The sequence below is a fragment of the Tympanuchus pallidicinctus genome, unplaced genomic scaffold (assembly GCF_026119805.1).
Source record: "Tympanuchus pallidicinctus isolate F22 unplaced genomic scaffold, pur_lepc_1.0 scaffold3, whole genome shotgun sequence".
Classification (NCBI taxonomy): domain Eukaryota; kingdom Metazoa; phylum Chordata; class Aves; order Galliformes; family Phasianidae; genus Tympanuchus; species Tympanuchus pallidicinctus.
Genome location: NW_026294747.1, coordinates 82,202,899 through 82,218,389, shown reverse-complemented (window position 1 = coordinate 82,218,389; position 15,491 = coordinate 82,202,899). Strand labels below are relative to the sequence as shown.

The window sequence follows — 15,491 nt, the reverse complement described above, 5'->3', positions numbered from 1 at the left end:
TATTTCAATATTTCTTTTTCTTTACAACAGCAGTATATATTTTTAAATGCTAAGACAGTGAAATGCTAACACTTCACAAATCATCATGGTCCAATGAATAACAGTGGGTAGTTACATTAAACTGTATTTTACTCATTTAAGTGAAAGGCTATATTTTATCATGGCAATTTCCCTATTGTTAATCTAGCACAGTGCTGCAAACATTACCCCTTTTATGTATGCAGCACACAACTAGCTGTGAGCTCACAGCAGCTGCACACCAGGCTGTGTTTTCCTATTTGCCCTTTCTCCATTAAGCAATTAATTGCATGCAAGAATGAAAAACTTCCTTTAGAAATAGTGCTTATTTCTCTTTTCATTGTCCAGAGCAGCTTTTGGACTCTACTCACCCACCAGCATTGGGATGGTGCTGTGTTCATGCTACAGGATCTTCTTCCGGTTATTTTCTCCAGGCTTTTCTTTGCGGATTCCTGCTGATTAAGCTCATCTCATCTCTTCCCTTACCTGCTCCAGCTGCTGTCCTCATGTTCTTGCATATCTCTCCAGCACATCTCAAGACCCTCCCAATGCCAAAACAAAGCTGTTGAAACTGCTGTTCATTTCAGGCTTTTAGAAAAGCACTGTATGATAGCATCATCTTAAAAGGTCTCAGCCAAGAAATGTCTTTGGTTTTCAGCATGTTCATTGTGACAGTAAATTATTTAAGTTAACAGCAGCTAGATCTGTTTCATACACAACTGAATGAAGTATAAAGGCCTAATGAAGTCTGATCTTCTGACTCTTCCTCCACATTATTTCAGAAGTGTACATGCCTACAGACTGCAGCAGAGCATCAGCCAACAGACTTCTCCCCACAGTAAGTTTTCACAAGACAGAGCCCTCATTTTCTGTCTATTTTATGTGAGATGGTTATCCTTCTTTTAGTCATTAATTTTGTTTAGAATTCAGATAAAATGAAGAATCTCTTCAACTTTTGAAGTTTGCATACTAGGAGGCATGGTTTTTTTTTTTTTTTTTTTTTTTTTCTTTTTCTTTTTCTTTTCCCCTCAGACTTCCTCAAAAGGGGATGTTGAATTGAAGGGTCAAGTAGACAATTACAGTCAGAAGACAGCAGTAGGCAGTCTCTGAATGCTGCATTATTTCTTAAATTAATGCTATAAAATATTTCTTCACTCTAAGTGAATTTCTGCTGATGCACCTAAGCAAGTAACTTTACTCATTCGATACCTTCTTTTGGAACACTGGACATGCTTTATTTTTTTTTCTTTTCACAATTTATTTAAACATCTCACATATACAAAATACATTTTCTTTTTTTTTTTCTTTTGAGAAATGATGATTCTTTTTTATCCATTGGAGATGAAGATGAGATTTGTAAGCAGAAATACCTGATTTTGGAGGAAGAGGACAAAGATGAGAAAAAATGATCCACGTGCTTAAGCTGGGGATGAGATAGATTTCAAAGAAACAGAGAAGTAATGCTTTAACTGCTGCTAGCACCATCAAAATTCAAGTATTGGAACATACTCTGGAATAATGAAATTAGCACCACTATATTCTGAGTGGAACTGAAAGTAACTCATATGATATGGAGGAGAAGTGCCTACAAAGGATGTGGATCACACTTGGTTGAGTGTATGAGGTAGTTTAAACCTTTGGAAGTTGTGGTTTTAAACTTCCTCTGTGGAAGATAGTCAAAGGCCACAAGTGGTGCAAACTTTCATGATTTTTTTATTTTATTTTTTTTTGGTTTTTTTTTTTTTGGTTTTTTTTTCTTTACAAAGGTTGACATTTCCCAAAGCAAGGTGTTAAATCTTGAAAGACTTCCAAGTCCTTTTGGGGCTGTATTAAGTTTCATTGCACAATGCTCCAATCAATTCTTCTCCTTCTCTTTCGCCCAGAGTTTAAGCAAGTAGATGAACAGAAAAAAATGGAAGGAGTCAGCTCTCATTACAAAAAGAAATGACAAAGAATAATTCTGGGGGGGGGCGTTAAGTTAATTTTAGTTCATTCATTTGAAACAGACTGGGCCAATGTGCAAACCGAATTCTTGGTCAGCGCCACCAATGTCCAAAGGTGCAATGTCAAGGATGGGCAAGCGAGATGGCTTATTTGTTCTGTACTCAATAATTGTTTTGCCCCATTTGTTGTTCTTTCTCTGCAAGAGAAGATGTATTAGAATTGTTATTGCATTGTTCATAGAATTGAGAATTGTTTCACCTAACTGGATAAATTCTGAAATAATTTTACTTAAATTTTACTGCCATTGTTTGCAAATAAGATACCCATATCCAATTATTTAGAACTCTAATACAGAGAAAACATTTACTTTAACCTTTCCATATTATTCATGCTGATTAAACACTCAGTGACCCTTGCCTGATCTTTTGAAGACTTAACCCTGCCCTTCCTGTACCTTTCTCAGCATGCTTCAGTTTCCACAGAATTTGGATCTGGTTCCTCAGTAAAGCTTTTTTTGTCACATTGCACAGTACAGGAAGCACCCCAGTCTTTGTCACTTATTAAAGACCTGGCACAGGTGGTTCTATAGGCTATTTATCCTCACTGGATAAATTTTTTCTGGTCTGACTGATAATCTAGTTCTGAATCAAAGCACAACTCATTAATACAATCATACTGCCCATGCTTTCTGTGTTACTTACAGAGCAGCCATCCACAAGAACACTGAAAGTGAATCTGCTGTTGCCTTCAGCTCGTAGTTCAACATCATTGGATCCCTGGAGTATAACAGCCTTTTTAAGATTTCCAGTCTCCTCATCCATGTAGGCAATGCTGTTCTTGCAGTGGTAGGTGATGTTCTGGGAGGCATGGTTGGCCAGCAGACGCATGAAGGCAAGTTGGGTGGCCATGTCCTTTGTGGTCACACCTTCACCATTGTATTCAAACTGAAAAAGACAAAGAAACCCACTCAATTGAATTTCTGGGGAAAAGTGAGTGTTTACATATTTTTTGTAGGAATAGAAAAAAAATTAAAGAGCACAAATGTCTGAGATCAATTGCCTATTTCAACTGCAGAGCTAGACAGCACCACCCAACTAGCAGGAAGTAAGGTGAAAGCTGAGCACAAGTAGTGGATGGAGTTAAGTTGTAGAACTCTGATGCAAGATATGGTGGTTTTTAGCCGTTTATGTGGATTTAAAGATGAGATCAGACATATTCAAAAGAGGAGAAATCCATTGTTTCCACAAATACACAGACAATGCCTGGCTCAAGAAAGCCCTGAGTTTTTATTTCTTATTTTAGTTTTATAGAGTAGCGTCTGTGGATGTTATGAATGTTTGCTTCCTCATATTCTTTGACAACAACTGCTTTCAGCCAATGTGAGAAATAGGACTCTAGAGTACCCTGGGTCCTTGTTCTGACCCAGTGATAAACTTTTTTGATTTTGTATTAAAGAACTTGGAAACTGGGATTTCATCATAAGACTGATTCAATTTCATTTTAAAATTATGAAATTAATTCTTAGTTGTATAAAAAGGACTTTCCAGCAGGCTGGTACAATGTCTGATATGCAGGTAGATATATTTCTTGATTTTACTTAATGGCAATTCTGAGTGCTACAATGGCATATAATTAGGATCTGTCATGGGTAATAAAAATATTTTTTTCAAGAATAGCACAGTATGTCAAAAATAAATCCCAACTTAAAAAATAGCAAAAATTATTATTATTCCTTTCTCAGTTTCCAGACTGTCTTTGTACTAAAGTAGCACATTCCAGGCCAGAATTCCCTTAGGTCTGGACACTAATCATGCTGAATTGATCACTGGCAGACACTAAGAAAAATTAGAACAATACTAAGAAAATCTCTTTAGCAAACTCTGTTTGAAGCCAGAACTGGAACCCTGGTCCCTTGAGATAAAACATAGCTGTTCCCCTTTTCATATTTTTCCTCTAAGAGTTTAATTAATGAGTTTTGCTCACTGAGTGTCAGCGGGTAGGGAATTATTCAGAAAGCACTGCAGGAAACAATCATCCTCCAGTGCATCACATACCTGAGTACCACCATTGATAGTTTCACCGAACCATATGTGCTTTTTGTCCTTGGGATTCTTGCTGACATACCAGGTCTTAGTTGGAATATCTTCAGTGCTAGCATGGATGCAAGTCTCACCAGTGGCAAAGTCACAGTATGCTCTAATGGCATCTGCAGTGCAGCCTTGGTTAGGATCAATCCAGTAGAAACCTTTGAGAAAAGAAACACTTGCGTTCAGTTTATATTCACTGGTTTGATACAGAAATTCAGAGAGGTCATAAATGTCACAGCTAAGTACAGTATTGAAGTGATAACTGGGAGAAATATACCTTTTAAACTGTCAATGTGTAAGAAATTAACTGTACTCCAAAACTAGGATTACACATTTTTGCATTATTTTTAAAGAAGACTGCAATAATTCCACAACAGTAAATGTTTGAATGTCTCTGAATGTCCTCATAGATATGCATTTTCACTGGAGGCACAGAACATCTTCACTAGCCATTTAGTATTCTCACTGGTTGACCAGGGTTACCATTCAAAGAAAGCTAATAAGCTGAAAATAACTTGCTGAGCATGAAGGGACAAATATCTGGCACTAACGTACCGCTGCTCCATTCTGGGTGGCTAAGTCTGAGGTCACGGCAGGTGCGAGCTGGGTTCTTTTTGGAGCCTTCTGGGGTCAGCAGGGTCTCAATTTGGTTGTTCAATGTTTTCAGAGTGGCATCAACTTCATAATCCTTGGGTCTAAGAGAAGGCTGATCAGCCCGGTAGTATTCTGCATCAAAGCCAACTTCGTATCCACCACCATTGGGACCAGGAGGACCAGGGGGACCAGGAGGACCAGGGGGACCCTAAAGTTTTTCAAAAGCAAAAGTATTTGTATTCTATTACAAATATGATTATTTCAGACCACTATTTTCACACATGCATTGTCCTACTGAAGACTTAGCACCCTCAGCAATAATCTGAGGAAGGACCTATGGACCTGCTCTGTGGTAACTCCTGTGAACTAAAGCAGAAGATACAGTGTGTAGGACAACCACACCTTTGTGCTTATACTGGCTGGCCATAAAGAATGAAGAAAGACTTCAGGTTTAAATCCATTAGGGAAATGTTGGATGTTAAACAACAACATTTCAAAATCCCTCATTAAAGTAGAAATAAATCTCTCCATAAACTAAGATTTTAAAGTGTTTTTCATTTAACTGTTACCTGCATGTGTTAAATCAACAAGACATAAGTTATACTCACAGCAGGGCCTTGGCTACCGTGAGAGCCACGTACACCAGCAGGGCCAATGGGTCCAGGGAGACCATTGCGACCATCCTTACCAGGAGGACCAGAAGGACCAGGAGGACCCTAGAAGGAAACTTGAACAGTTTAATGACAATAGGGAATGCTACAAATAGGGATTCATACAAATTAGAGCGTAGAAATATATTCCATAAAAAGAATGAGAGAATTATTTGCATATACTCTTAAAGTCACATACCCTTGGGCCAGCAGGACCGTTGTTACCAGGAGGACCTTGATCACCGTGCTGACCCTATTGGGAAAAACAAATACATATTCATTAAAAAGTGCAATGCCACACATTGTATTAACATGATTCAAAAGGGGATCAGCAGATGTATTTGGGTTCAGAGAATGGAAATCTAGGGCAACTGGCATTAGTATCCCAACTGCAGTTGAGATATAAAATGTATAAAAGGAAAGAGAGTGAAAATAGTTGTTTAAAAGGATAACCTATAGGAGTCTCTATATTGTTTCTTAGGTTTTTCTCTTTAAAATAAGAGACAGAATTCCCAAAGACAATACCAGAATTTAAAGGGAAGATAATCTGTAAATGACTCGCTTCTCTCTGATACAGAAACTTTACAATTTCTGACCAGAAAAGAAGAAATACTAATTAAACAGATGCAGAGCTTTTTGAATTCTGTGCTACCCAAATGTAGTTCGTAGTTTTCAGAGCAAAAAAATCGTACAGTTCTAAAATCAGCTATCAGCAGCATTATTAAAATTCATCTTATTATGTGGAAAGCACTGAGTGTTTGGATCATATGGCTTTAGAAAGATGATGCAGAGTGAACTAAGTCAAAATATTGAAAATCATTTACTTACAGCAAGACCAGGAAGACCCTGCAATCCATTGTGTCCCTTCAGGCCAGGCAGACCTCTATGTCCCTTATCACCAGGTTCACCTTTCTCACCACGTGGACCTTGTGGGCCCTAGGAAAGGATATACATGCTAAAGAAGGCCTGAATTAGATATTACCGACAGAATGAATTCAGTATAAGCATTCTACATTATGCCACAGGTTGCCCCTGATATATTTATGTATATCCTGTTAAGATGCCCAGAAAAAGCATTAATTCCAAAAGCTTCAGGTTCAATCCCGTGAGAGAAGATGATCAAGATCCTAGATTTATAAATATTTACAGCTCCTTAAGCACTACTTTTTGTGCTTGAATGCAGTTGCAGGCCCTTAATGTTAAGCATACGTTTTCTATTCTGGTATCAATGTAGTAATGTATAAAGAAATTAAGACTTACAGCGAGACCTCTTGGGCCAAAAGCACCAGCAGGCCCAACAGCACCAGCAGGACCCTGGAACAGGAAAAGAAAATGCATGTCATTGATGCATATCATACCTAATGAAGGATCCATGCTAAGCATGTCTCTACAGAAAGCAAAGTAATTATTCACATATGATAGGGTTTTGATGCATATATGTATATAAAATGCACATGTGCAGGTACAATGGACAAATGTTAGTCCTGTATCAATCAAAAGAAATGTAAAATCTCATCAACTTACAGGATCACCACGGTTTCCAGGCTTTCCAGAAGGACCAACTTGGCCATGAGGACCAGGAGCACCCAAAGCACCACTGGGACCAGGGTTACCAGGAGCACCACGCTCACCCTGAGCATAAGGAAATGCAAGAGTGATGCTGTGTTACTACTGACTTGTACATACTGGAAGATTTCTTTCATAAATATGAAATAAAAGGAAAGAAGTAGTCACCTTGAAACCAGGAGCACCATCACGGCCTGGAGGACCATCATTTCCAGGATTGCCCTGTTAAAGTACCATTTAAAAACATTAAAGTCTATCAATATCTCACATAGAACTTTGACCCAGCCTAATTGCTCCTTATGAGATCTAGAAGACATTGAGATAGAATAGCATGAATCTTGAAGGCAAACTTTGTTATAAGTCCCACTTCAAGTCCCTTACACAGATTAACATTCTCTGAAAAATAGGGTGGCCTTCGAATATTTTAGATTTTACAATACCAATATAAGAAAAATTCATGACTTTTGGTTCTATTTCTGTAAATGAAAAGTTAGTACAAGAGTTCTGTACTAACAGTATCTCAGATTATCACATAAACATCCCTGATAATGCCCAGAGAAAAATTTATATCTTAAATCCTTAAGGAAAACTATAACGTGCGAATATTTTGCTTTTCTTAGAGTATAAGTAATACCTAGAAACTGTATGGATATCCTTCAAGGTAAACTACTAACCTGGATGGCTGCATTGAATGGATAAGTTTATTCACTGCTCTATGAAAAGCTGGTTGCAGGGCCCAGTCCACCAAATAATCATCCATGAGGTAGGGCATTGAAGGGGGCAATTTATTACACTGCAGTACTTCCACTACCCCTTTCCAGATAGGATACAAGTACTCCACTGCCTATATTTATCTGTGGAGCTCAGCAGTACCTGCCACACAAGCCAGAGTTTGTTCTGACATGTTTTTAGCCTCCTTTACATCTCATGGTGAAGGAATGCATGTCAGGAAACATTGTGTATACACCTGACATTAAAAGAAATTATCACAGATAATCAGCTTCCCTGATGTAGCTTCCCTCTCTACAGCCAAAAGCTTGTTGCATGGGATGTAATGCTTTCACCAGCTCCTGCAATGAAGGCTTCTTCTCACTCAATCTTTTTTGGCAATTAAGCAAAAGTCAAAAGATTCTGATTGTGACTCCAGGATATCCTTCAGATACAATTTATGCCTTGAAGAATTTGTCACCTAGTCGGAGTTGTTGGGGAAAAGGACTGAAATTCATTCCACGATGAGGAGATTCCCTGGTACCACTGCTCTGTTTTAGACCTTGCCAATAAGGGATTTGTGTATTGGGATCCTACTACTATTTTCACTGAAGACACTGGAAGGTACAAGTTTGCTAGCAGAACAGCATCCAATTGCATTCAGTTTCTCTGTGTGTTAGTCTTTGGCTCAGAACAAAAGCAAAGCAATCTTGGAAAGGAAAGAAGTCACAGCTTACATCACGACCAGCTTCACCAGGAGCACCATTAGGACCGGGAGAACCCACAGGACCAGAGGGACCACGAGCACCAGGAGGACCAGAAACACCCAGGGGACCAGGTTCACCCTAATACAGGAACAGGGGAAACAGAATGTGACATATAATACATCAAAAAACAGTCTTACAGAACTGTCAGCCTATATCTAAGAGAAACATTTCTCTGCAGTCAGTTCTGGAAGTGAAACAGAAACAGGAGACAATGAGAAACATATCTAACTAGAGCAAAATATTTAAGTTTCTAGCTTCTCTGTGTCTTGCTAAGAACAGATGCTTCTGATGCCATTCAAAAGTATGTTCACCTGCAGATACAAGTTTTGCTTGTCTGCAGCAAGCAATAATTTCTTCCACTGCTCAAACCTGTAGGCTACATTTAACCAAGATCTATTTGCAGCAGAAATGAAAACAATCTATGCCTCCTGTCCACCACTATTCCTTAAGAGGAGACCTCAGCATTTTTCTTTGTAGTTTAGTGCAGTCAACGAGTCATATACTCACTGTTGCTCCAGCAATGCCTGGAAGACCACGTTCTCCCCGAGAGCCAGGCAGACCAAGGATACCAGGAGCACCAAGAATACCCTGAGGACCTGGGGTACCAGGAGGACCCTGAGAGAAGAAAGATTCTATTAACGGGGGGGGGGGGTAAAAAAGTCCCTCCGTATTTCTCACTTATTTTGCTCTGTAACTCTTTTCCAAAGATCTCAATGTGGGTCATTGCCAGTTTCCAAATGGAAAAAATTGTAACCAAGGTGGAAGACTGAACCTAAAGGTCTCTAAGAAAGTAATGCTGATTATATTCTGACCCCAGCAAGTACATTTGCTTTTCCTTTCTGGACAAGATCTCCTATTGCGTTTTTCCCATTCTAACAGTGGGTGGTACATGAAAACTGGGGTATTCAGAGTGGAGAAGATGACTGTGCTGAGGGAATTGCATAGTGAAAAACCAGCCATCTGATTCTGTGACAGTCTTATCATGCACCATCTAGGTACCTTCTATCTCCCCACAAGCCTTAGAGCTCATTACTGATCCTTTGAGAAGTCAAAGCATCTTTAGTTAAGAGACTTTTCAATTTCCTTAAAATTTGAGCATGTGCTACTAAACGTGATGTAAGTGGTCATCCTGAAATATTACTTTGTTATTCCTAATTGCAGTCACACCCTCTAGTTCAACTACAATACAAAACTAGAAGATTTACTGCTTTATTCCAGACTTTACAGGGTAAATATTCAACAGTCACCTACAAATTTTTAGCATACATGTCCAACAGTGACAGTGACAACTGTATTCTTATCTGTAACTTCTACAGATTATGGAAGAAACTTCTATATATTTACATTGAGAAGGTAGAGAGAGGTAATTCACACAAATAGTTACTTCTATAAGACACCCAGCACAGAGGTAATGCTCACTTTTAGGGTCTGTTGGTCAAACATGCATAAAAAGTTTCCTTAATCTCAGTGGAGCTACTGCTTAAAAAACTTTGCTAAATTTGGTAAAGAAGAAATGCCCTTCAAAAGTACCAAAAGTATCTCTTAGAAGCTGTAACATTTACACAGAGAGACACTTGTGATGAGATGTGATACTCAGTTACTTACAGCAGCACCAGCCTCTCCAGATGGACCTTTCTCACCAGCAAAACCAGGTGGGCCAGCAATACCCTGTTCACCAGTACGGCCGACTGGACCAACATCACCACGCAGACCTCTAGGACCATCTTTGCCAGCTGGGCCAGGAGGACCAGGGGGACCAGTGATGCCCTAGAGGATCAAGCATGAAAGTGTCATTACAACACAGACCAGAACTAGGGAGAAGAATAAGTATCATGCCATTTACCAAAATGGTGCTTTGCAATAAACAGGTTATCAGCTGCTACAGAGCAGCTACTGTTACTACTTCTGTTAAGCAGTGCATAGCTGGAATCAGCAGAATTATTGAATTAGGGAATGTGGCAAAATTTTGCCTGTAGATTTGATACTAGAGACATCAATTGCAACTATAAAGCCTACAGGGAAAAGAAAAACAAACAGGATTGTTTAGCTTTGGATGGTGGGATTTAAAATATAGGAAAGGAATACCTCTTCCTAAGGCTTGGAACACTGTTGTTAGAAGGAAGTTTTATGAAAGTCAATTGGAAATAACAAGTTTGGGCTGAAAAAGAAAGTAGTAAGTCACATTCATAGACATAATCAGAGGCTCCCCTGCTTCAGACAGCAGTTGGAACTGCAGATACTTTGGAAAGTGTTGACATGAGATAATCTCTACATTCTTTTTGAGGTAGGATATGACCTTATTTCACTCAAAACCAGTATCTATGCAGTTACTCTCTGTGAATAAAAACAAAAAAGCCAGATTTTTACAACAGGCAAGGCACTTCATGGTGCAGAAAGATGCCTTTTAGCCTGTGAAAAAAAAAACAAAACACCAAAACCTAAATACATAATTCCCAGTCTGTGAATTTTCTTTCCTATCCAGTCCTGTAAAGATCTGAAGCGATTCCAGGATAGTCAGAATTTGAGTCATGTAACAAAAATGAGGATTATCCCTAACTAGTACAATTTCAGACTTGTCTCCCACTAAAACTTCTCCATCAGTCACTTACAGCAGGGCCTGGAGGACCAACTCTTCCAGCAGCACCAGGGAAACCAGTCATGCCCTAAAAATAAAAGTCAAAAGGAAAATTTAGTTTAAAGGAAACAATGACTTCATGGAAAGCAACAGTGCGAATGGTAAAAGCCTGAGGACTTACGGGAGGACCAGCATCACCACGAGGGCCAGCAGGACCAGCAGCACCAATGGGACCCTATGTGTGAAGGGTAGAAAAAGAGAGATGAGTCAAGCAAAGACCTGTTATAAAGGGGACCAGTCTCACTCTTACAAAAAAGAAACAGTTTTGTTATTTACTTTAACTGAAGAATTTTGGGGCCCCAAAACAGAATGTGCTGATATTAGGGGTAAAAAATTCTCATTGACTTCTTAAATCAATATGGTAAGGATTGAAGTGTTGCATAAGGCATGCACTATTCAAATGAATCTGCCTTGCCAATGTTACATGCATCTATGCAAATCTGGAAGTAAAATGTGAAGGGTGTAGTAAGGCAAAGAACAGCAGGAGTCCTGTTTGTATAGTATGCCTGCTACAGCCATGTAGTTCCAAGATCTGGTATTGGTCTTACAGAAGCATATGGTAAGACCCTCTGCCTATGTTACCTTGCGATATTTCAGAGTATTTTAGATACCAAGACCTTTCTGCATCAATTCCCCAGTAATGGGCTGCGTGCATGTGAAACCTTTGGACTATTTTATACGCTCATTTGCAAGAGTGTGCACCAATTTGCACACACACAGCTGCACAATTGGATCTAAAAGTCAGGCTGCAATAGAACATTCTATCTCTAAGGTCCTCAGCTCAGGAACTTACCCACAAACATCCCCTGAATGGTTCAAGACAGACAGATTTTGCTGATCTTTAGCACAAATTGAAAATTATTTTTTTCTCTTCTTTTCAGTTCCAGACTCAGGATCTCAGCCCACACAAATAAACTGATTAGGTTTATATAATGTGTGAAAATCAGGATGTTGACTTTCCTCACAGTCTAATTTGATTTTCTTGTTTTTTTTTGTTTGTTTGTTTTCTTTTAATTACCTTTTCAAAATTCAAGGCCTTCAGGTTAGCATATTGCTTGCATAACACAGTTAAAAACCATTTTACCAAGATACAGTTCACTTACTGGTGGTCCAGAAGCACCAATTGGCCCAATAGCACCTGTTGGTCCAGTTTCACCCTTTGGTCCCTTAGGGCCACGCTCGCCTTTAGCACCAGGTTGACCAGCTGCACCCTATAGGCAGAAAAGAAAAAGAACAAGGAGTTGAAAAAGTAAACTAAGAAAGTAAAGGAATGGTGTGGCATCAATAAGAGGAAAGTGAAAACAGTACTCACAGGAGGTCCAGCAAATCCACTAGGACCTACAGGACCAGGCTCACCACGTTCACCCTAAAGAGAAGACAATGAGGACTAGTTGGAATTGGCTTTAAAAGGGCATTTTGTGAATATCATGTCTTTGACATGATGAAATAATTGAAGGAATTGCTTCTTACAGGAATACCACGGGCACCAGCAGGACCAGCGGGACCAGCAGGACCTCCTTCACCCTGAAACAGACAGGAGACATTACATTACATGGGGGAAGGCCACACATGTCAAAACAGATCTTGTGGTATTGATGCATACACTCTATCTACCCCATGTTAAGAATAATTTCCAATGATACTTGAATAGGATGACGAGTCATTAGGAGCTAATGTGTTGTTGTTTGACACCATATCAGAACCTCTTCCCAGTGTGAGGAGGATCATAGCCTCAATCAAAAAGAATTCAGACAAAGCTCGAATCTGAAGATTTTCTGTAAAAACCACTGCCATGTAGATGTACATCCATTCCCTGCCCTTTTAAGAAAAGGTATGGGGCACAATGGAAAACTCCCAATAACACTTGCTTCACATAATGTGAGAACTTACAAAACTTTTGCACCCTAACAAGATGCAATTGTTTTCTAGTAGACTAGAGTCTTCCTCCTAAATATTCATACTGTGGGCAAACTATAAAAAAAGACACACTTTCATTCAAAGAGCAAACTTACCCGATCACCAGCACCACCAGCAGGGCCAGGAGCACCAATAGCACCAGGGAGACCCTACAGGTTAAGAGAAGGACATCATTTCTAACAAAATGTAAGCAAGAGTCACCAATTACATTTTTTTGCTTTTTTTCCCAGGAGATAGATAGGCATGTGACTTTATCTCAGTTACTCTTAATATATTTTACATAACCTGGTGTCCTTGAAATTATATGTTGTTACTTTCCTCCCAAAATTTGAAATCATGCACAAACAGCCAAAATGCCAAATTAATGTTGTGTGGCTTTGCAGGCTGCCTTTACAATTAGCTCTATGGGCTGGACCCATAAAGTTCCAGAGGACATCACACTGACAACTGTCTATGAAATAGTGATCTCTGCCAATGTCACATCTCTGCTTTCATGCATGAAGAGTGATTGCTTCTCTCTCACTCCTCAAATTCAAACATCCCTGAACAAGGGACTACAGAGTCATACTGACTTGCATCAAAAGCAAGCAGTTGTTAGAGGAAACTGAATACGCTGGAAAATAAAAGCCATAAATATCATTTTTAATCACTTATGTAGTCAGGTGCATCCAAGTAAACTCAAGTAGAAGCAAAAGATACTTACACGGGCACCATCTCTTCCTGTTGCACCAGCATCACCTCTCAGACCTGGGGCACCCTAAAATGAATACATACAGGAAGCAAGCATTATCTCAGTAATGTACAAAACAGTTTCTCAGAAAGAAGGCCTGAGCTGTTTTCTGAATGCACACATTCTACAGAACCTATGCTGGTTCTGTTTTGGGAATGGACTTTGACTTATCTAATTCTTATTGCTGAATACGTACCTACTCACAAAGATAAAACGTGTAGACAAAAAGGACTGGTGTGACTTGACAGAATTATTACTTTATTCTATATATAAACCTATTAATTTTCTTCCAGGTAACAAGAATTAAAAATTCAAAATTAAGATGTCTGTTCCAACTGGTGAACGTACATATTACCTCAAAACCCCTTTTCTTTTGGTCACAAAAAGAACCAAATGTAAAAATCTTCCTAGGGATTTATGTTATGTCTTCTATTTGAAGCAAGAAAAGAAATGATAAAAAAAAATGAGGTTGTGAGTGGTCATGTAAAAGGCCATGTTTTATATAACAAAAATAGTATCTAGGTCATTGGTAGTGTCAATAATTCAGACTAGCACTCTGTTCTCTCTTCTTTTTGAAGAAATCCTACTCTTCTGCATTAATCTGCATGCCTGTACACAGTTTTTATTAAAAGTTGCAAGCAATTTTCATCTTAATTTCTTTATAGTCATGTAGCATAAAGGCAGTTGTAGATTTTTTAGTCTAAACAATTAAAGGTATGGAAATCTCAGTTTAGAGTTTAAATAGTGAACTGAGGAGAACTTGGAACAAAGTGTCCCTAACAAGGTAAAAATCCATTTTACACATAATTATATGAGTAAATCAGAGTTTGCAGCAGGATTTACACAAAACTGTGAAGTCTGGTTCCATGCGAGTGCTTGCACTGGCTGAAGTTTTCTGCTTTTATTACACACATCTGATACAATCAAAAATTTTTTGTAATTTCATAGAATCGCCAAGGTTGGAAAAGAACTACAGCATCATCCAGTCCAACTGCCCACCTACCACCAACACTTCTCACTAAGCCATTTATTTATATATCTTACGTACTGCATCAGAGATCAGAGTAGAGCTATTACGGATTTGAGCAGATGACACAGTTCTTCGTGATCCATAAACCCATTCCTGCTGTAAAGCCTGTATTCAGATTTAACTCTGCTTTCATAAAGGTAAGCTCATTGTTACTCAACCCTGTGAAGCCCTACCTGCCACTTAAACCAATTCCAAATGCTGAGCAAAGATCAAAATGCAGTCTTTGTACCTCAAAATATTGCCACTCTGTTGGACCAACAAAACCTTTACTTACTGAGAACTAATGAGACACCATGAAATACAATTTCACAGCAAACAGAAATTGTATTTGGGTAACCTGCATTTTTTTCAGTTAGTGAAATTCAAGCATCTCCCAGACCTGTGTATATATAACACAGAGAACATCAGCCTTACCTTCTCACCCTTGCCTCCTGGAATACCTGCAACACCTCTCTCTCCTGGGATTCCACCAGGCCCAGCAGGACCAGGAGCACCAGCAGGACCGACGTTACCAGGCTCACCCTAGCAGCAACAGGTTATTGTGTAAGAATGGTGAAATACAGAACAATACTGCAATATAGAACACAATTTTTCCATTACTTACAAGCCCATATTCTATTGGCTTGTAAATATACTGAGTAGTAGCACTTGGTCTCTAGCTATTGTGCATGTGTAACTTTTCAGTAAAGACGCTGGACATGGACTCTCTGATTTGTGGTCCCATATTACAAACTAAACCTTCATGGCAAGACTGCATATGAAGATCTTGAAAATTGAGCCCCACACTTAATTTGGCAGAAGACCATGCAGAAGATCATGCTAATGTTTTTGGGAAAATACTGCTC

At 39.0% G+C, this 15,491-nt stretch overlaps 1 protein-coding gene across 2 annotated transcripts in view; it reads right to left on the bottom strand.

Moving 5' to 3' along the window:
* Positions 1-1,228: 1,228 nt before the first annotated feature.
* COL1A2 (collagen type I alpha 2 chain) overlaps positions 1,229-15,491 on the bottom strand; it is a 38,384-nt gene continuing 24,121 nt past the window's right edge. For both annotated transcript variants that reach the window (XM_052692374.1, XM_052692375.1), the window contains 21 exons: positions 15,061-15,168; positions 13,590-13,643; positions 12,982-13,035; positions 12,440-12,493; positions 12,282-12,335; positions 12,073-12,180; positions 11,091-11,144; positions 10,944-10,997; positions 9,940-10,101; positions 8,842-8,949; positions 8,305-8,412; positions 7,028-7,081; positions 6,818-6,925; positions 6,554-6,607; positions 6,122-6,229; positions 5,493-5,546; positions 5,252-5,359; positions 4,605-4,851; positions 4,017-4,207; positions 2,664-2,906; positions 1,229-2,158 (listed from right to left, as the gene is read on the bottom strand). In XM_052692374.1, the coding sequence (XP_052548334.1) occupies positions 2,012-2,158; positions 2,664-2,906; positions 4,017-4,207; positions 4,605-4,851; positions 5,252-5,359; positions 5,493-5,546; positions 6,122-6,229; positions 6,554-6,607; positions 6,818-6,925; positions 7,028-7,081; positions 8,305-8,412; positions 8,842-8,949; positions 9,940-10,101; positions 10,944-10,997; positions 11,091-11,144; positions 12,073-12,180; positions 12,282-12,335; positions 12,440-12,493; positions 12,982-13,035; positions 13,590-13,643; positions 15,061-15,168 (2,232 nt within the window). In that variant the 3' untranslated portion in view covers positions 1,229-2,011. The remainder of the gene's footprint in view (positions 2,159-2,663; positions 2,907-4,016; positions 4,208-4,604; positions 4,852-5,251; positions 5,360-5,492; positions 5,547-6,121; positions 6,230-6,553; positions 6,608-6,817; positions 6,926-7,027; positions 7,082-8,304; positions 8,413-8,841; positions 8,950-9,939; positions 10,102-10,943; positions 10,998-11,090; positions 11,145-12,072; positions 12,181-12,281; positions 12,336-12,439; positions 12,494-12,981; positions 13,036-13,589; positions 13,644-15,060; positions 15,169-15,491) is intronic.